Here is a 22,468-nt window from a genome sequence, read left to right as displayed (position 1 = left end):
TCAGTGATTGTAATAACTGGCGTTGTATCACACTTTTATCTGTGCCAAGCAAAGTATTGTGTAAGATCATAGTCCAGCATATATCAGAGACAGTTGATAGTTTTCTCAGAGAAGAGCAAGCAGGTTTTTGGAAAGGGATGGATGCACAGACCAGAACTTCACTCTACGAAACATAATAGAACAATGCTTAGAATGGCAACAGTAGCTCTACATAAACTTCATAGACTTTGAGAAGGCTTTTGATAGCATGCACAGGACCAGCCTATGGTGCATTCTCATCCCTTGAAGACCTGGACTTCACAGATGATCTCACTCTCCTATCACATACCCAACACCATATACAAAAAAAAAAAAAAAAAAAAAAACTCGACTCAACGCATTCAGCCAGCAAATTGGACTGAAAATCAATTGCAATCAGACAGATATCATGACCCTTAATATTGCCTCACCATCTCCAGTACAGATAGAGGTTTATATTGTCACCAATGTAGAAACATTCACATACTTGGGCAGCACCATGAGTCAGGATGGTGAAACTAGCCAGGACATCCAGTACAAAATCAATAAAGCCAGGAACACCTTCAAGAGCTTAAATACAGACTGGAAATCATCAAAATACAACACCAAAACCAAACTCAAGATTTATCAGAGCTGTGTACTTTCAACATTACTTTACAGTGCAGAAGGCTGGGGAATGAGAAAGTATGACATGTCCAAGCTGTCTTCACTCCATACAACTTGCCTCAGAAAAATCCTCTGTATCTTTCGGCCCAGAACACTCTCAAACCAAGATCTATTGACACAGTGCAGCCAAGAGGATCTGAGCACCATCATTGCCAGGTGGCGTTGGAGATGGATTGCCCATGTGCTTCGGTTGGAAACTGATTCCATCACCAGAGTAGCAATAAGATGGACACCTGAAGGCAAGTGAAAATGAGGCTGCCCAAAAACAACATGGCAAAGAGCTGTGGAAGCCAAGCTGAAAAACCTGGAGCACAGCTGGGGAACCATGAAAGACTTGCCAGAAACAGACTGGAGTGGAGGAGCTTCATCACTGCCCTAAACAGCAGAGGCGTAATGGGAACATCATGATGATGATGATCTCATGACCCATCTAGAATAGTAACGGGAGCTTGATACCAACTGAAAAGGTGAAAGTTCCAGCTGTGCAGTGGGACACATCACTTGCTTCTGGCCCTTGAAAGTCCCAACTTACTGAACTCTGAAGTACAGAAAAGCTATTTTAGGTGCCCCTAATTTTTCTCTCCCTGTAAGTTCTGTATGTTTGGATTCTTGATGCCAAATTTTCAATGTGAGTTAGGCACCTAAACTGCTTAGGTGCTTTTGAGAATCCCACTAGACACCTATCTTCATCTTTGAGTGTCTAAATACCTATGAAAATCTGATCTGGCTCTTGCTAACTAAGGCAGTTTGATTCCTTGAGGCAAGATGGGTCCTCCCCTTACTCCAGAGCAGAGACTTGTCTAGGAAGCCAGACAATAAAGAGAAATGGCCAACAAGCAGGCTGGACAAGTAACCAGATGTCATTCATCTTCCTAGAACTATGAAGGGGTAAATGCCACCACCCTCACTGTAAAGAAATTCAAAACAAAGCCTAAAGAGAGAGACAAACCAGACTTGGATAAAGTAGGGCAGCACTGTGCATAGCCCACAAAGTTGTGCTGCATACAGAAAGGTTTGTTGCAAGTGTGGCAGTAAAATATCTATGACACAGTATGCAAAAGGGGCTGCTGAATGCCTAGAAAGGGGCAGGGAAAACTTCCTGTACCTGGGCAGTTTAGTCTTATGGCTGGTGACCTAGGTCAAGGAAAAACCATGGAACAATTTGCCTAAAGCAACCCTCCTTTGGAGGGACCTATATAAAGCCAAGAGGAGTAACTGACACTGAATACTAGATCCACCATTACAGCTTTACCCTGGTACTGAAAAGATACCTCACTTACAGCATAATAAATGACTCAGAACTGCAGCCCAGCCATGGTAGGAGCCAGGCGGGCAGCTGTGGGGAGCTGCGGCGGACTTTCCACCTGCCCTGGATGGGCGGCCCGAGCATCCCCCGACAGCTCCACAGGTCACCCCTGCCCCTGGCCAGGCCAGCGGACAATTTCTGTGGATCGGATACGGATACACATTTTTGTATCCACGCAAGGCTCTAACTACTGGTTGTGCAAAGGTGCTGAAATATATCCTTCACAGTACTCCACAGACTTAAGAATACCTTGCACCAGAGGGAAAAAGCAGAAATCATAACCTGGGTTGAGAAAGTCACACACTTACATTAATAGCCTTGAAATCATAAAGAAAAAGAATGTCACTTTGCAGGTATGTTTGGACCTACAGGAACTGAATAAAGCTGTACACAGACAGTACCATATTGTAGCAACCACAGGCCATGTTTTGAGCCATTTGGTGTTCAAAAATGTCTACACTATCCTTGATGGATAAACATGTCTTCACCGTCAACACTCCACATGGAAGAGACCACTCTTGGTATCTGCCATTTGGGATCAAGTCTGCAAGTGAGGTCTTTCAGCAGAAAAATGAAGAGCCCTTTGGTCGTATTCAAGGAGTTAAAATTACAGTAGATGACATGATCATAGCTGCAGAAATGGCAAAGCCACATGTCCTAATCCTGCATCAGATGATGGAAATGTGCCAAGAATGCTAAATTCAGTAAAGTACAGACCAAAGTTCTGTCTTTTCAGGATTTTTCAGAAGAGTATTATACAAAATTAAACCTCAGAGCTGTGTATGCAAACCCTAGAATATAGATGTTAATGACAGCTGCCAGTCAGCCTCACGGAGAGAGAGCGAGAACAATACAATTAATTAGAGAACAAATAATATATCCAGAAAAATTTGCAAAAAGTATTTGGAATACATTTGAATAAATTCTTAAAAAACTATTACATAGTAAATTTGTTGGTGTTCTTTATACATTCTCCCCCCAATTTGCACTGTAATATATCTAACAGGTTTCAACAGAACATACTTTTATAGTTTTATTTTTATACCTTACAACAGACAGACACACACATTCACTCTCACCTTCTCAGATATAATTTCTCAATCTCTATAGTACAGCTCTGAAATGTATGCATGTGTCCCCTGGAATCTCCAGAGCCTGAAGAGAATGGCAGCCTCACAGCTCCCCTACAAACTCTTCAGAACCTCTTTGGCAAACAACAGATCCTTACAGCCATCAGCAATTCCAGTTCTTGAGCCAATAGCCCATCGTCGTACCAGTTCCCAGCAGGATAGGGAATCTGTATCCTGTATCCAGACTAGTACAGGCATTGGGATATGCAGCCTCCTCTACCATTATTCATCTCATTCTCCTCAGAAGAAGGCCAGCTTTCTGAGCCAGATAATGTAAAGCTAGAACAAGATGCTCCAGAGAGATTTTCTCTCCTGATTTCTTTGACTGCATATCACTCTAGAAGAATAATTGCTAACCTTGCTCTGGACCCAACAAAGGAATTAAAGGGAACTCCGATAATAGGGAAACACCAACCGTATAAATCTAAAATAGAGTCCCTTCATCCCTTGTTCAAATAAGTGACCAGAGCTGAACAGGAGACTCCAGACAAAAGGCATAGCAAACAGAAACCTCGGCTATTCATAACTCAGATCAGACCAAAGCAGAACACATCAGTCCTGCTCTGCTTACTGCTACTAAGTACAATGGTATGATGCACCAGGGATCTCACCATGGCCAAGATTACACAAGAGACAACTTCAGACCCTGCTTCTATTACCTGTGGGACAATTCCCTAGCCATGCCGAATAACATTCAGATTCACTGAGATGGTGGATAGAGGTACACACTGAGAATTCCTCTCTTCTCTCCACACTGTGTAAAAACCATAATAGATGCCAAGCTGTCAGATGTTGGAAGTGGGCTCCACATATTAACAACTCCAGGGGAATGATCACCCCCAAACAAACTCAGGAGCATAAATTTCCTTGACATAAAGACAACCACACTATCCATTACCGGTTTAGTCAAAACTGCGTGAGAAAGTTTTTATCCAGTCAGACAACCCAACAATGGTATCCACACAGCCGATGGGGAAGAATAAATCATGCATCAATGACAATAGTGGGCAGAACAATGCCTAGTTTCAATAACGGCAACATGCATCAAAGAAACTAGCAACTAAAAGGCAGACTGTATCAGCAGAATATTGGTGGAGATAGCAGAGATTAAATGACGTATTCACAAACTTTGCCTCTTGCAAAATCCACATGAGAGCCTGTTTGCCATGAGTAAAAATACAAAATCCCCCAGACACTTCATAAGATGCAGACCCAAAGTCCAGTGAAACAGAAGCTCTGACTCACAGATAGCCAAAGGCAGCCTTACTACCACATCCTTTAACAGAAAAAAACATACAAAGATAATTTTTAAAAATTAAGGCATAATATTCAGTAATTACAGTAATCCCCAAACCCTTGAAGACTGTGGAACTCCAACATGGCATCTCTATTGGGGACCCATCCAAACAATCTGCCGCCGCAACAGGACCTATCAGCCAAGGTTCATCAGTGCGCTTCCCCACCAGCCCAGGACAATTCAAACCGAGGCACTAGAAACTGAAAGGAAAAGCCTTTCCCTCAAAGGCAGTAGAGACCATGAACACCTTTAGAAGACCATCTACTTAAGAAGTGTGCATAAAGGTGTGGAGAAAATTATTCTTATCCCTTTACACCTGAGTGATTAGCCAAAATTTGAGGTTTTGCAGGTTGTTTCCTTTAGGAACCTGTGGAAATCCTTGCCAGAGGATGTTGTGAAGGCCATGACCATAACAGGGTTCAAAAAAGAACTAGATAAATTAATGGAGGATAGGTCCATCAATGGCTATTAGCCAGGATAGGCAGGAATGGTGTCCCTATCCTCTGTTTGCCAGAAGCTGGGAATGAGCGACAGGGGATGGATCACTTGATGATTATGTGTTCTGTTCATTCCCTCTGGGGCACCTGGCACTGGCCACTGTCAGAAGACAGGATACTGGGCTAGATGGACCTTTGGTCTGATCCAATAGGGCCATTCTTAGGAAGAGAAATTGATGATGGTGAGTGAGGTATTTCTTTGATGCAATCCTGTTTATTTACAAAGAATGTCCAAAGTCTTGTATCCCTCAACAAAGCAGGATTCAGACAGCAGGAGTCAGTTTCTTTGCTCACTGATCCATGCCTCTGTCCATTCAGCACTTTACCCAAAAGCTCACTTTTCATTTTTTCTCTATCTGTCCATGGGTTTCTGCTGTCTTCTCTTTGTTTCTGTGGTGTTTCTCTCATGTGCACACAGATACACAGCTGCAATCCATTCATTCCCCTGCTCTTGCATTATCACCAGATCCCCTGGAAACGACTTGAGCTGCATGGCTGAACTCTTCCCAGTCTTGCATGTGGCTTGTGTTTTGGGTGGAGATTCCTGTTGTTTCAGCTATCTTTACCATGGAGGAGTTCAGTTTCTTTCTACATTTATTCTGAATGAAGGGCAGAGTCAACAAGGTTTTGCCCAAACCTCAGCATAACATTATTTTTCTTTCAGAGTGGTAGCTGTGCTAGTCTGTATCAGCAAAAAGAACGAGGAGTACTTGTGGCACCTTAGAGACTAACCAATTTATTTGGGCATAAGTCTTCATGGGCTAAAACCCACTTCATCAGATGCATGCAGTGGAAAATACAGTAGGAAGATATATATACACACAGAGAACATGAAAAATGGGTGTTGCCATACCAATTATGACGAGAGCAATCAATTAAGGTGGGCTATTATCAGCAGGAGACAAAAAACGTTTGTAGTGATAAACAGGATGGCCTATTTCCGACAGTTGACAAGGTGTGAGTAACAGTAGGGGAAAAAATTAGCATGGGGAAATAGTTTTTACATTGTGTAATGACCCATCCACTCCCAGTCTTTATTCAAGCCTAATTTAATGGTGTCCAGTTTGCAAATTAATTCCAATTCTGCAGTTTCTCGTTGGAGTCTGTTTTTGAAGTTTTTTTTGGTTGGAGTATTGCGACTTTGAGGTCTGTAATTGAGTGACGAGGGAGGTTGAAGTGTTCTCCGACTGGTTTTTGAATGCTATAATTCTTGATGTCTGATTTGTGTCCATTTATTCTTTTGCATAGAGACTGTCCAGTTCGGCCAATGTACATGGCAGAGGGGCGATGCTGGCACATATCACATTGATAGATGTGCAGGTGAACGAGCCTCTGATGGTATGGCTGATGTGATTAGGTCCTATAATGGTGTCCCTTGAATAGATATGTGGACAGAGTTGGTAATGGGCTTTGATGCAAGGATAGGTCCCTGGGTTAGTGTTTTTGTTGTGTGTGTAGTTGCTGGTGAGTATTTGCTTCAGGTTGTGGGGCTGTCTGTAAGCGAGGACTGGCCTGTCTCCCAAGATCTGTGAGAGTGAGGGATCATCCTTCAGGATAGGTTGTAGATCCTTGATGATGCGCTGGAGAGGTTTTAGTTGGGGGCTAAAGGTGACGGTTGGTGGCGTTCTGTTACTTTCTTTGTTGGGCCTGTCCTGGAGCAGGTGACTTCTGGGTATTCTTCTGGCTTTGTCAGTCTGTTTCTTCACTTCAGTGGGTGGGTATTGTAGTTTTAAGAATGCTTGATAGAGATCCTGTAGGTGTTTTGTCTCTGTCTGAGGGATTGGAGCAAATGCAGTTGTATCTTAGAGCTTGGCTGTAGACAATGGATCATGTGATGTGGCTTGGATGAAAGCTGGAGACATGTAGTTAAGTATAGCGGTTAGTAGGTTTCCCGTATAGGGTGGTCTTTATGTGACAATCGTTTATTAGCACTGTAGAGTCCAGGAAGTGGATCTCTTGTATGGACTGGTCCAGGCTGAGGTTGATGGTGGGATGGAAATTGTTGAAATCATGGTGGAATTCCTTAAGGGTTTTTTTTCCATGGGTCCAGACGATGAAGATGTCATCAGTGTAGCGCAAGTAGAGTAGGGGCGTTAGGGGACGAGAGCTGAGGAAGCATTGTTCTAAGTCAGCCATAAAAATGTTGGCATACTGTGGGGCCATGTGGGTACCCATAGCAGTGCCGCTGACTTGAAGGTATACATTGTCCCCAAATGTGAAATAGTTGTGGGTGAGGACAAAGTCACAAAGTTCAGCCACCAGGTTTGCCGTAACATTATCGGGGATATTGTTCCTGATGGCTTGTAGTCCATCTTTGTGTGGAATGTTGGTGTAGAGGGCTTTTACATCCATAGTGGCCAGGATGGTGTTTTCTGGAAGATCACCAATGGATTGTAGTTTCCTCAGGAAGTCAGTGGTTTCTCAAAGATAGCTAGGAGTGCTGGTAGCGTAGGGCCTGAGGAGAGAGTCTACATAGCCAGACAATCCTGCTGTCAGGGTGCCAATGTCTGAGATGATGGGGCGTCCAGGATTTCCAGATTTATGGATCTTGGGTAGCAGATAGAATACCCCTGGTTGGGGCTCTAGGGGTGTGACTGTGCAGATTTGTTCCTGTGCTTTTTCAGGGAGTTTCTTGAGCAAATGGTGTAGTTTCTTTTGGTAACCCTCAGTGGAATCAGAGGGTAATAGTCTGTAGAATGTGGTGTTAGAGATCCGCCTAGCAGCCTCTCGTTCATATTCTGACCTATTCATGATGACGATAGCACCTCCTTTGTCAGCATTTTTGATTATGATGTCAGAGTTGTTTCTGAGGCTGTGGATGGCGTTGTGTTCTGCACTGCTGAGGTTATGGGGCAAGTGATGCTGCTTTTCCACAATTTCAGCCCGTACACGTCAGCGGAAGCACTCTATGTAGCAGTCCAGTCTGTTGTTTCGACCTTCAGGAGGAGTCCACACAGAATCCTTCTTTTTGTAGTGTTGGTAGGAAGGTTTCTGTGGATTAGTGTGCTGAGGTGTGTTGGAAATATTCCTTGAGTCGGAGACGTCGAAAGTAGGATTCTAGATCACCGCAGAACTGTATCATGTTCATTGGGGTGGAGGTGCAGAAGGAGAGGCCCCGAGATAGGACAGACTCTTCTGCTGGGCTAAGAGTATAGGTGGATAGATTAACAATATTGTTGGGTGAGTTAAGGGAACCACTGTTGTGGCCCCTTGTGGCATGTAGTAGTTTAGATAGTTTAGTGTCCTTTTTCCTTTATAGAGAAGCAAAGTGTGTGTTGTAAATGGCTTGTCTAGTTTTTGTAAAGTCCAGCCACAAGGATGTTTGTGTGGAAGGTTGGTTTTTTATGAGAGTATCCAATTTTGAGAGCTCATTCTTAATCTTTCCCTGTTTGCTGTATAGGATGTTGATCAGGTAGTTCCGCAGTTGTTGCATAATCCTGAAGAAAAGTGTAGATCAGAGAAGAGTGCGGTGTAGGCGCAAGAAACAGCTGCTGCTGAGTTTAGTTCCTTAAGTCTAGATGATCCAGGACTGTGGACCCACTTGAGCAGTAGCCTGAGGGACTTCTTTGTACTGCATGGGCCACAGCAAGTGAAAAACTTCATGTTCCCCAAAGACAATGAAAATAGAAATTTCCATCCAACACATTACTGGCGTGACATCCCCAATGGTGACAAAGTGGAGAGGCCATGGCTTATGTACTCAAAAACCCAGAATGCTGCATACTGTTTTTGTTGCAAACTCTTCCAGTCTAATGTTCCAGCCATATTGGGTTCTACAGGAACAATGGACTGGAAAAATCTGGCTAGAAATCTGGCATGCCATGAGAATTGTGAAGTGAAGGAGGAAGTGAGTGATTTGCATGAGCTCTCAACCCTTCAGCATCACAACAGTTTGTGGCTGCAGGGCTGAATCTTTTAAGGAAGAGAGGAAGCTTTCATTGGTAGGCCATTGTTTTCCTTTGACATTCATTCTACAGCAACGCAGGACCCACAGCTTTCAGCTACTTGCACAGCTGAGAAGCTTGCAAATACTTTTGTGTGTGTGTCAGTCCCAAAATGAGGCAATAAAAAATCAGGACACTCACTCCTGAGTCTGTTTGGTAGAATTTACTTATTGTAGAAGGCTCTAAGCAGGACATGGGTGATTTTACTTGCAGTGCCATATGTGTGTCAAATCCTGGGCATCACACAGTGTGTTAAGAATAGAACTTTGATTTTATTTGCTGTGGCTTTGTGTTACAACTTCAAGGTTAAGTAAATGTAATTGTGTTTGTTATAATTGGAGATACAACAATGAAAATTATTTATAGAATCTGACACCATCAAAACCTTTACTCTTTTTGTGAGGATGAAGAACTGAGAAACTTTATTGATAGGCTACTTCTTTAATTCATTTAGTTTTCAACCTTTGTCATAATTTTAAAGTGCTTAACTTCTACAGTACTAATTGTGTTCACGCTTTGTTTTAAGGTTCACTATGACTTCGGATTAAGAAATATTTTATCTGTCTTAAGAACTCTTGGAGCAGTAAAAAGATCCAATCCCAATGAGCCAGAGAAAACAGTAGTGATGAGAGTTCTACGGGATATGAACCTCTCCAAGCTGGTATCGTAACATTGATTACCGTCACAAAATGTTTTTTTAAAATGTGTTTATTATATGTTAGTATGAACTGAAGTGTATTTTCTCAGCAGTTGGCTACATCCTTTTGCAATGATACTACTTCTCTTTTAATGTCTGGCATATCAAAGTTATGGTGCTCTGAACCCATTTTTTTCTTTTTATGAAGAGAGGACAACTCTTCCCCTCCCCTCCCCCCCCCCCCGAATGAGAGACTTCAAATGAATAAATAATAATAAGAAATCCTATAAGATCTTAGAGGACAATCTAGCCTGATTTTCAAATTACGTTCATATGGAATGGAAAGGAGAGCAAACAAAAGAGAGAGGGGAAAAAGAGCACATTGAATTAACATTTCATCTGTCATTTTAGATCCCTATTAATCCAGAATTTCAATTTACACTAATTCTTGGCAATCTGCCTTTTCAAACATCATAACAACCAGAATGACGTATAGTGTGTGGGCTGTTTTGAAGTAGCTGAAGAATACTTATCTATTCTATTCTCTTCCACCACTACCCTCTTCTATCCAAAGAATTCTTCGTTTTTCCATTTTGCTGTAGCTGGAAGATTATAGTGTGTGTAACCTCTGCGAAAGAACACAAACACCAGATTCACAATTAACTGTCTATTTAGCTAATTCATGCACATTTTTAAACCGCAGTCTAGATTATAATGATTTACAGAGGGGAAAAAAATTAGACTTCAAGAGAAGAAATAAGGGGAAATCTAGCCTGTTTGTCTAAATGACTAATGGATGGGGAGATTTACAAGAATTGTACTAAAATTTAAACATTTACATAAATTTTAAGTGCATATTTAATTTAGAAATTCCTATCTATGGCTAAATTGCTTGAAAGTCATTTTAATAACATACATCCACTCATAATTTTCACGTTTGTTTTAGAAAAGATATCTATTTTACTATTATCATTTAATTAACATATTCTTGCAGATTGTTTGTAATTACAATAATAATTAATTTCAAAGAATAAATAATTGGGTTTTTTTCCTACTTTTTAATTGACAGGTAGATGAAGATGAACCTTTATTTATGAGTCTGATTAACGACCTGTTCCCTGGAATTACTCTTGATAAGGTTGGGTATCCTGAACTAGAGTCGGCCATTCGGAAAGAGACGGAGAAAGCTGGGCTTATTCATCATCCTCCGTGGATTCTTAAGCTAATTCAACTGTATGAAACTCAGCGAGTCCGACATGGTTAGCATGCCAAATGAGGGTTTCATACTCCATTATAGCAGTAAAGGCTTTTCTATTTCTTTTCTACAAATTGTAGATTTTTTTCAAGTTTTTAAAGCCTCATATGGATATTTTTATCAGAAAATTGTTAAGAATAATTTTTATCATAAACAAAGAGCCCACCTTGTCCTCATAATATTGACAATTTAGCTATAGTATGTCTTTTTATGGGAAATCGGTGTGTGGCCTGAGAGGAACTGAAGTTTCTAAGGAGGAAGTTAAAATGCAGAGTAAAAATGTATTTTATTTTCCCCCCTTCTCACCAAACTCAGAAATAGCTGATTTTGCTCAGTATTCTGAAAAAAGTCAAATTCAGGCAGATTCTAATTATGGCTCTTTTCAGCTCAAAAGGTGAATATTTCCCATAGTTATGAGCATGTTAAAGTAAAGAGGTTGCAAATGAAACTGTCTTGAATCCTTAACTGTAATGGGTACTATCACATGCCTGTTGTACTTCCAAACACCATTAGGACTTCTCTGTTCAATGTTGGTCACTTCAATTGAAGAAAGACAGAATAGGAATTGACCCAGTCCATAGAAGGGTAACAAAGACAGTGGTACAGCCAGATTTACAAATGACGGGAGATTGCAAACACCAGAATTAGCCCGGAAAGGAAAAGAGATAAAGGGAATTTGATTAAATTTGTCAAGATTTATGAAGGGATTTGTGAAGGATGATCCTTTTTATGCTTTCCCATAGTACATGAATCAGGGATCACTAGCTTAAACTAATACCCTGGTGCATTTAGAACAAATAAGAGGAGATATTTCTTCACAAAGCATATTTAAATTTCTGGTCTTCACTGTCTCAAAGTCAGTTCACATATTATGGCTGATTAAATGAAAGAGCTGAATAATGTTATGGCTAATAATGTTTCTTCTTAATTCATTGGTCTAATGCAGAATGAAATTCTGGGGCCCTCTTGGGGCAATACCAATGTGAGGGCCAGGGAACCCTCAAGGTTCCCCTTGTGGAATTTCCTTTGAATCTTACTCTTGGAGTGTGGGATTTGTGTCCAACTGCAAGAAACTGGACATTCACCCACAAACACCACAATTCCCCTGAGATCCATACAGATCCTCAGGATCCATGGAGGGCAGAAGGCCTGCTGTTCAGTGCCTCCATATTGGGTCTGGGCCCCTGAAACTCTGGCCCAGCTCCCTGGCAGTGCAGTTCCAAAGGAAGCTGTGAGATCTGCTGCCAGAGATTCCCTTGCAGATGTTTGGCCTTGTAATAATCCTTTTAGGCAGTTGCCAAGGCAGAGAGGCACCACTGGAAAGTTAACATCACCTTTACCTGTATTAACTTTCCACTGCTAATTTTATGAAGTGGAGGGGAGACAGTTCACATTCCCTTACCTCCAACTCCTCCTGATTCCCTCACCACTCATAGATCTTCAGATCTATGAGAGCTCTCCAGGGGACCCAGAGAGAAGTGGTAAGAGTGCTGCAGAGGTAATTGCTCTCTTCTACAGGGAGAGAGGGAGATGTGTGCATGTTTAGAGCCCCTCTGTGCGCAGATCCTAGAGGCATGCTCTGCTCTGTGGGCCTGGTCCAAAGCTCATTGGAGTCAGTGGAGAGTCTCTCTCTAACTGCAATGGGTTTGGCTCAGATCTTATGTTCCTAATATAGGGCTGGATCCTGCACAGTTCTGAGCACCTCCTATGAGATATTGAATACATATAACTCCTATTCCTTTTAGAGGGAGTCACAGTCACTCTGCATTATGCATGCTTGGGTCCATAATGTTGGTCAGAAGCTCTATGCTACTAAATTCCTCCATAACTTTGCATCTGAGATTTTCAAAGTCACCTATGGGATTTTGGTAAAAAGCCAGTAGGTGAACACTTCAAGCTCCCTGGACATTCTATAACAGATTTAAAAGTAACTGTTCTTGAACAAAAAAATTTCAGAAGCAGACTTCAAAGAGAAACAGCAGAACTAAAATTCATTTGCAAATTTAACACCATTAATTTGGGCTTGAATAGGGACTGGGAGTGGCTGGCTCATTCCAAAAGCAGCTTTGTCTGTCCTGGAATTGACACCTCCTCATTTATTATTGGGAGTGGACTATGTCCATCCTGATCGAATTGGCCCTGTCAACACTGGTTCTCCACTTGTGAGGTACTCCCGTCTCTTGTCATTATATAATGCCTGCATCTGTAACTTTCACTCCATGCATCTGAAGAAGTGAGGTTTTTTACCCATGAAAGCTTATGCCCAAATAAATCTGTTAGTCTTTAAGGTGCCACCAGACTCCTTGTTGTTTTTGTGGATACAGACTAACACGGCTACGCCCTGATACTATGGGATTTTGATGCTCAATTTCCATTACAATTAATGGGAAATGGGCGTCCAGATTTCTAAGTGGCCTTGAAAATCTCAGCCTGAATGTCCCATCTGCTTTCAAACTATGTCATTGTTTCTTGGCACACAGCTTTGTTGATTTAATATAAAGTAACTGAGTAGGATCAGCTATAGCCTAATTTTAATGTATTGTTTAAGAACTCAGTTGGCAACATGAGTATAAACTGATGAAGTAACAAGTTTGTCTGTTACTAAGAAAAATATATCAAAAATGTCTTCATGGTTTATGCAAGTGTATGTTTTTTGTTCCTTGTACTCCACGAAGAAATGCTCGGTTTTGTATATCACTTGGAACAACTCTTTCTTGTAAAAGATATTTAAAAATGATTGTTTTTGTTTACCACCAGTCAATTGAGTGTCACCACATATGAACATCAAAAGGCAGCTGTGTTTTCCAATTAGAAAAAGGAACAGAACTGCCTAAGGGAGGATAGAGAGCCACATTGGCTTGCCTAGCAGAATAAACCAGGCCTTTATGAAAGCCTTTAATAAAACATTTAAAAAATTTCATTTCAGTCAACATCAAGAAAGTGGAATGAAAAACATCTTTTTTAAATTTAGTTTTGATTTAAAAAAGCAAGATTCTGATGCAATGCATCATTAAATTGAGGTCTTACATTTCAGCATTTTATTTTAAAAGAAGTCTATGTCTTTTTAAGGTATGATGACTCTGGGTCCGACTGGTGCAGGAAAGACAAAATGCATTAATATCTTGATGAAAGCAATGACAGACTGTGGCACTCCTCATAAAGAGATGAGGATGAACCCAAAGGCAATTACAGCTTCCCAGATGTTTGGTACTCTCGATGTTGCTACAAATGATTGGACAGATGGCATTTTCTCTACTTTATGGAGAAAAACTTTAAAAGCAAAGAAGGTAACTGGATATTGTGTTCTGACAGCCAATAATAGCATTTAATACTGTTTCTGTAAGGTATTATTACAAAGCAACACATCCCTTTCAATGCTTCATTTATGTGAAGGGTCTTTTTTGATCAAATCAAATCAAATTTGAAAATGTAATATTTTAGTTATTGTTTGTGTCTGAGGGCTTGTCTTCACTAGTCAACCTTGTAGCTGGAGTCAATGTAGCTTAGGTTGACTTACCCTGGTGTCTTCACTGCGCTGCGTAGATTGGAGATGCTCTCTGGTCAATTTACCTTAATCTTCTCGGGGAGCTGGAGTACTAGAGTTGACCAGAGAGTGCTCTGCCATCGATTTAGTGGGTCTTCACTAGACCCACTAAATCGACATCCGCTGCGATATCCATGGTAGTGAAGACAAGCCCTGAGCATTTAGGAATGTATACAGGGTTACTCTGAAGTACATGCCAGAGATCACTCACCTCCTCAAGCACAGACTTGAGGTTCTGGGGCTGGATCAGTGAGCTCTGTAGGGTTTTATTTCCTCTTTCATCTTCTGTACACCTTTAGTCCTTCCATTCTTTTCAATTCCCAATGCAAAGACTTTCAGTGGTTTAATATAGAGACAAAGGGGGAATCTCTCCCACCCACGTTTTATGTCCACGCCACTCCAGATCAGTAATTCATAGACTCATAGACTTTAAGGTCAGAAGGGACCATTATGATCATCTGGTCTGACCCCCTGCATGCTGCAGGCCACAAAACCGTCCCTACCCCTTCCCTGGACTCTGCTGTTGAAGTCCCCAATCCTGTGCTTTAGTGACTTCAATCGGCAGAGACCCTCCTGCTAGTGATCCCTGCCCCATGCTGCGGAGGAAGGCGAAAAACCTCCAGAGGCTCAGCCAATCTACCCTGGAGGAAAATTCCTTCCCGACCCCAAATATGGCGATCAGTAAGACCCCGAGCATGTAGGCAAGAGTCTCCAGCCTGACCCCTGTTAGCCATTATACTATTTACGTACCATTGCTTGGTATTCCTTGGCTACTATGTTTTACCATTAAACCATTCCCTCCATAAACTTATCTAACTTAATCTTAAAACCAGACAGGTCCGTCGCCCCCACCGTTTCCCTCGGAAGGCCGTTCCAATATTTCACCCCTCTGACGGTCAGAAACCTTCGTCTAATTTCAAGCCTGAACTTCCCCACGGCCAATTTATATCCATTCGTTCTCGTGTCCACATTAGTACTAAGCTGGAATAACTCCTCTCCCTCCCTTGTATTTATCCCTCTGATATATTTAAAGATAGCAATCATATCCCCCCTCAGCCTTCGTTTTGTCAGATTAAACAACCCAAGCTCCTCTAGTCTCCTTTCATACGACAGGTTTTCCATTCCTCTGATCATCCTAGTCGCCCTTCTCTGCACCCGTTCCAGTTTGAGTTCATCTTTTTTAAACATGGGAGACCAGAACTGCACACAGTACTCCAAATGAGGTCTCACCAGCGCCTTATACAACGGAAGCAGGACCTCCTTATCCCTACTAGATATACCTCGCCTAATGCATTCCAAGACCGCATTGGCTTTTTTCACCGCCACGTCACATTGTCGACTCATAGTCATCCTGCGGTCTACAAGGACCCCTAGGTCCTTCTCCTCTTCCGTTACTTCTAACCAATGCGTCCCCAACTTGTAACTAAAATTGTTATTAGTCGTCCCCAAATGCATCACCTTACACTTTTCACTATTAAATTTCATCCTATTTCTGGTACTCCAATTCACAAGCTCATTCAAGTCTCCCTGCAGAATATCCCTATCCTCCTCCGAATTTGCAATGCCTCCCATCTTCGTATCATCCGCAAACTTTATCAGCCCACTCCTGCAATCGGTTCCGAGGTCAGTTATAAATAGATTAAATAAAATGGGTCCCAAAACCGAACCTTGAGGCACTCCACTAGTAACCTCCCTCCAACCTGACAGTTCACCCTTTAATACGACCCGCTGCATTCTCCCCATTAACCAATTCCTTATCCACCTCTGGATTTTCATATCGATCCCCATGTTTTCCAGTTTAACCAATAATTCCTCATGGGGTACAGTATCAAACGCTTTACTGAAATCCAGGTATATTAGGTCCACCGCATTTCCCTTATCTAATAAGTCCGTTACTTTCTCAAAGAAGGAGATCAGATTCGTTTGGCACGATCTGCCCTTCGTAAAACCATGTTGTAATTTATCGCAATTGCCATTAACCTCAAGGTCCTCAACTAGTTTCTCTTTCAGAATCTTCTCCAGCACCTTGCACACTACAGATGTTAAACTAACAGGCCTGTAGTTACCCGGATCACTTTTTTTCCCTTTCTTGAAAATAGGAACCACATTAGCTATTCTCCAGTCTAACAGGACCACCCCCGAGTTTACAGATTCATTAAATATTATCGCTAATGGGCCTGCTATTTCCTGTGCCAATTCCTTCAATATTCTCGGATGAAGATCGTCCGGTCCTCCCGACTTAGCCCCATTAAGGTGTTCAAGTTTTGTTTCTACCTCGGATACGGTAATCCCCCATCCTGTATGCCCCTCTGTCACGGTGCTAGTATCCCTAATACCTTCATTGGCCTCAGTTGAAAAATGTTGCATACTGATTTCTCCTCTCTCTCCTCAGACCTGCAGACAGTGCTGCCACAGAGCCACATATGTTATGAAGGTTGCATTGTGTTTTATTTAGGCCTTGGAAAATGTGAAAGCTTGTTATGAAAGAATTAGGTATCCTCTGTTAATAGATTGTAGGCCTGTTCTTGTTCTCACTGAAGTTAATGGAAATAGTTTTCATCTGCTTCTGTGGGAACAGGATCAGCCCATATGGCTGTCACAGGGGAAAGCAACATCTCTCTGTATATAACAACTGAAATTAACTTTTTGTCACTTTGATAAAAAAATCTTTGGTATAACAGTAATGAAGTGAGATTTCAAATCACTGGGTAAATAAGGAAAAAAAGGAAGTATTATGATTAATAATAAAGCATTCAGCACCAGATCAGATAACTTACAAGTCAATGTTTATATAAAGTAATGTATTCTCGTATGTGTTCAAAAAACTATATTTTTGACATAGAATTTGCACTTGTACATGTATATTTCAGGGAGAACACATATGGATAGTTTTGGATGGTCCTGTGGATGCGATATGGATTGAAAATCTGAACTCTGTTCTAGATGATAACAAGACCCTTACTTTGGCTAATGGAGATCGTATTCCAATGTCCCCAAACTGCAAGATTGTTTTTGAGCCCCATAACATTGACAATGCTTCCCCAGCAACAGTATCTCGTAATGGGATGGTCTTCATGAGTTCCTCAGTGTTAGATTGGAGGCCCATTTTAAAGGCTTGGCTGCAAACTTTGCCTGCTACTCATTCTGATGTCCTATGGAACAGCTTTAACAGTGTATTTCAGGTATTAAGGCCAATACTTGCTACAAAGAAAAATGAATTCCAATCTGCTTATTTAACACGTCTGGATAAATTAGCATTATTTTTCCTACATTCTACTTCAGTTGTTTATCCCATTTATTTAATAAAATAAAGAACTAACATGAAGGATAATCACAAGGCATAATGCAGACAAAGAAAGGGCCTATAACAATAGCTAACATAATTTAAATTAAACGATATTAGGTGGCTAATATGGCCACTAATTTGAGTGGTGGGAGGGCTTTTCCTTTGTTTTTATTTTTTTAATCTGTTGGCTGTTTGGAGGTAAATTGTTATCTCCATTTTATACTGCTGGCTGGCAGAATTAATTTATGCTGCTTGGTGACTAATATTGTTTTTGATATTTTAATTATCACTAGAGTGCTCTGAAGGTTCTAAATGGGCTTTTTTGTTTCTGTTATATTTAAATAAATAAGAAAAAAATCAGGCCAAAGTCATCCTTATTGAAGCTCTGTTAACTTCAGTTACAGCAGGGGTGTATTTGATCCATGAAGTCTATATTCTGTAGGACCATGATCTTTTAAGTTAAGACTTGTGTGCATGATATTTTTGACATAGTGTCAAGTATCAGGGGGTAGCCATGTTAGTCTGTATCCACAAAGACAACGAGGAGTCTGGTGGCACCTTAAAGACTTACAGATTTATTTGGGCATAAGCTTTCGTGGGTAAAAAACCTCACTTCTTCAGATGCAACTCTGTTGTATCTGAAGAAGTGAGGTTTTTTACCCACGAAAGCTTATGCCCAAATAAATCTGTTAGTCTTTAAGGTGCCACCAGACTCCTCGTTGTCTTTGTATTTTTGACATAGCGTCTCTTTATTAAATTAGGCTAAATCATGCTGAACCCCAAAAGACCAGAGGAAAATGTTTTATCCTTCCATACTACAAGTACAAAACGCTGTGTAACCCTCTGCAAGATATTCATGAATGAGGCAAAGGCTGGGAATTGACAGAGTTTTCATTAATCACCAGGGACAGACCTACACAATGGTGGATGTATTATAGTCTTACATGTAATAGACCATCTCTGATGCAACCGAAACTTAATTTTTCTTCATAAAACATTACTATTGAAAGTTAATGCTCTGTAGTCTTTTTGCCTTTGTAATTTTCTTTTCATTTCTTTAATTGGCACCTGTAGTAGCACAACTGAAACTGGTCTTTCCTTTCCTTTCCTTTCCTTTCCTTTCCTTTCCTTTCTCATTAGCTGTCTCTTTTGCCAGTTCTCCCTGTTCATTTATCAGGCCTGGTCCACACTAACCCCCCACTTCGGACTAAGGTACGCAAATTCAGCTACGTTAATAACATAGCTGAATTCGAAGTACCTTAGTCCGAACTTACCGCGGGTCCAGACGCGGCAGGCAGGCTCCCCTGTCGATGCCGCATACTCCTCTCGCTGAGCTGGAGTACCGGCATCGACGGCAAGCACTTCCGGGATCGATCCCAGAAGATCGATCGTTTACATCCGGACCAGGAAGTAAGTATAGACGTACCCTCAATTCCATAGTTGTTTTTTCCCCACCTTTTTCATTTTTGTTGGATTCTACAATGAGATTTTTCTTGTGCTGGCCTTTTGAACTGTCATTGTAAAAATGTGTTTATAAATATGACAAAAGCAATGACTAATATACTATTACAATAGCTAAAATGTTAACAAATGACTTCTCATAGAAACATTTAATCTTAGTTCCTTCCCATTTACATTGAAACCCACTTCTGGCATTACATTCATTTTGCTGTAATCTCCAAAAAGTAATGATCAGACTTAATATTTACTGCAGCAGTAAGAAAGGTAATTCTTATAATGAATTTTAAAAATATGCTTCCAAAATAATGTATATTTGGGTCAATTTACTGCTTCCTTCCCATGATCTTCTTTTATATTTTATGCTATATCTTGTTCTGAAAGCATAATAGTGACATTTTTCAGGAAAAAAGTGTATTTTATTAGCCTGAGAGATGGAAAAGCAGTGAAATATAAAGTTTGTTCCCTGCTGAAGGCTGTATTTGGAACTATCCAAATGTAAACCAAAGCTGTCAAACTGTCAGTTCTCCTTTCACTTTTAATGAGCTATCTTCGCTTCTCAAATAATGTGGGCGATAACACTGATTTTACAGATGGGGATAATACTGATTCCATATACAGATGACTCCTTTTTCTCTTATTGCTTTTTTCAGTATATAAAAAATTGGATAAGTAAACTATACAAGAGAACTTCATAAAATAAAGTGCACTAACAGCAGTATTCAAGCTTCAAATACAGGATTACTCACATTAGACCCAATATCGATAAAAACAAAGATATAAATAACTTATAAATAGGTAACATGTAGAAGAACAGTATGGATACTGCTACAGAAGGTAGATATGCTCACCAGGGACAGAATCTGTCTTCAGTTACCACTCATACAAAACCACTTAAATCTATGTGAATTGAACTAAATTTGGCTCCAGATTAGGTGAGAGATCAAATGCAGTATTTACAGTTGGTTTACAAGGAACAATCATTTATGTGATTATAAAGCATTAAAAATCAGTATACAAGGTAAACATTATGCATGAATGAAATCTCAGGGCGAGTTCATAATCAGAAACAAAAACTGTGAATGAGAGTTACCATATTATTTTGTCTGGCACAGATGTCCTGCCAATTTGTACTAAGCCATAATGTAATGGGACTGCCAAGGTGAATATTGTTATAATTCTTATCATGATAACATTCTGTTAGAAGACCAAAAATAATACCAATATTTTAAATGTACTTTCATTATCAAAGAATCCCAAAACTCTTAGCTATAAAAGAACCACTTCACCCACTACCGAACACATGTGGTGTGGAATTGTAGCAGTTATTTAATAGCAAATGACAATGGTGGACAACAGTTTAGGACAGGAAGTGAAGAAGATTACGTATCAGTATGAAACTTTGGGGAAAATTTATCTATTTACTCATTTATAAAATATACACAATGACAAAAGTTCAGCTTTCTATATAAAATGTAATATAAAGACCAAAAGAAAAGAGAAGAATAAACTCACAAAAAACTATTTTCAATAGAATTAAGACTTTGAGGTCTCTTTTTTCCATAGGAATTTTTTCAGTCAGGTTACTGTGACCCTCAGAAGTGTTTTCAAAATACTAAACTTTACTGTCCACATCTGAAATCCTAACACTAAGCTCTACATGAACATTTCCTCTCTGAGTGATACAGCCTCCTATAACTGATAGAGTTGCTTTTTTGCAAGAGGTAAGCCTCTGGGGGAGTTTCTGTTTTAAATCTGAATATTCGTACTCACAGAAACTGAAGTGAAATGTATTTAAGTCACAGAATAAAGCGATTGAACGCCTGTATTAAAAATAAATCATGGCACTGATTTATTAGTTTTTTTAAATGGGTTTCTTTATACTCAGATGAACATAATGTTTTTCTTCGCAGGATTTGATTGATTTTGTTTTCACTGCTGTGACACCAAAAATGCCAGTTTTAGAATGCATGTACATCAAACAAGCTATTGACCTCCTACAGGTAGATATGACATCAGGTTATCTGTCTCTTATTCTGTTATTTGTGCCTGGATATTGTTCAGAGCAGGCAATGGTTACACATTGTGTCCTTTTTACAGGGTTTATTGGCAGACAGAAATGAGAAGCAGCCCAGCCAAGAGCATCTAGCTCGCTTGTTTGTTTTTGCTATAATGTGGTCAGTAGGAGCTCTTCTGGAATTGGATGACAGAGTGAAAATGGAACTGTTCTTACAGAATCATTCTGCAACACTGGAACTTCCAGCTGTGAATGGAGAAGAAACCATGTTTGAGTTTGGTATTAGTGATTGTGGTCAGTGGGAGCACTGGTCAAAGAGGGTTTGTATGCCATAATATACTAGTTCTTTCTTTTGAGTAAGCGTGATAAATATATTTGACAAGAAAAACATTTTTTTCACTCATTAAAACTTGTAATTTAGTTTGGAAAATTATGCCTAATAAATTACCATAATATTCTTTTCTGAAGAAATTTTTCTCCTGTCACAAATATTTTGGGTCAGAGATTGGGAACAGACAATGGAAATAGTTTGGGAGTGAAACAGGAAAAAAAAAATTCTGTCTTAACTTTCTCCAGTGCCTGTCACCATAATATAATTAAGTTCTCCCAGCAAAGACCAAAGTAGTCTATAAAATGGATAATGGGGGTGCGGGGAGTGAAAATATTCCATCAGTCTTGCACCCCATTCAGGAAAGCAGGGCAGCCTACTGACTAAATGCTAGCGAACACTCTGCTTTCAAGAAAAAAGGCTTTTCAAATTGTGTATTGGTTTTGTGTTCACATGCAGTGCCCTTATGGTTCTGAAGAAAATGTCTAACCTATTGTTTTATATTATTTCTATTTCAGGTACCTGAATATGTTTATCCTAAAGATTCAGTGCCAGAATATACTTCCATCCTAGTTCCAAATGTAGACAATGTCCGAACAGATTTTCTAATGGACACTATCATGAAGCAGGGGAAAGCAGTTCTTCTTATTGGAGAGCAGGGAACAGCAAAAACAGTTATGGTTAAGGTACATAGAACAAAAAAAAATCCTCCCATCTTCATAGTACAGCATTGGTACAAAAATAGTTGATCTGATCACGTGTTACACTGAAATGGGCAAGTTAGAAAATATGACTGCCCACCACATTAAATTACAGTAATTCCCATTGAGACATTTTGCCCAATACACACAAACTGTAGTTCAGAAAAGGACATAATAGCTATTTATCATTTTGCTAGTGATGGTCACAAGACCATGACATAATTGTTAGGGAAGTCACCTTTTTTTAGGTGCTGTCTCCGGATTTCTCATGAGAAGCTAGATTAGAGAGCTTGCTAACATACTGCCTCTGGCTGGAGCATTTCTTATATTTCTATCCATGCTCTCTCTCTGGCATATGCATGAATTATCCTTTTGATCCTTTAC

At 40.2% G+C, this 22,468-nt stretch overlaps 1 protein-coding gene across 1 annotated transcript in view; it reads left to right on the top strand.

Annotated features, from left to right (window-relative positions):
* The window catches only part of LOC128831797 (dynein axonemal heavy chain 5-like), a 279,614-nt gene that overhangs the window by 128,505 nt on the left and 128,641 nt on the right, over positions 1-22,468 (top strand). The window contains exons 45-51 of the mRNA XM_054018564.1: positions 9,385-9,519; positions 10,565-10,754; positions 13,820-14,037; positions 17,165-17,476; positions 20,952-21,041; positions 21,139-21,375; positions 21,902-22,069. Of these exons, the coding sequence (XP_053874539.1) occupies positions 9,385-9,519; positions 10,565-10,754; positions 13,820-14,037; positions 17,165-17,476; positions 20,952-21,041; positions 21,139-21,375; positions 21,902-22,069 (1,350 nt within the window). The remainder of the gene's footprint in view (positions 1-9,384; positions 9,520-10,564; positions 10,755-13,819; positions 14,038-17,164; positions 17,477-20,951; positions 21,042-21,138; positions 21,376-21,901; positions 22,070-22,468) is intronic.

Source organism: Malaclemys terrapin, chromosome 2 (genome assembly GCF_027887155.1).
Source record: "Malaclemys terrapin pileata isolate rMalTer1 chromosome 2, rMalTer1.hap1, whole genome shotgun sequence".
NCBI lineage: Eukaryota > Metazoa > Chordata > Testudines > Emydidae > Malaclemys > Malaclemys terrapin.
The sequence above is the reverse complement of the archived record's forward strand: the minus strand, read 5'-3'. Positions and strand labels throughout refer to the sequence as shown.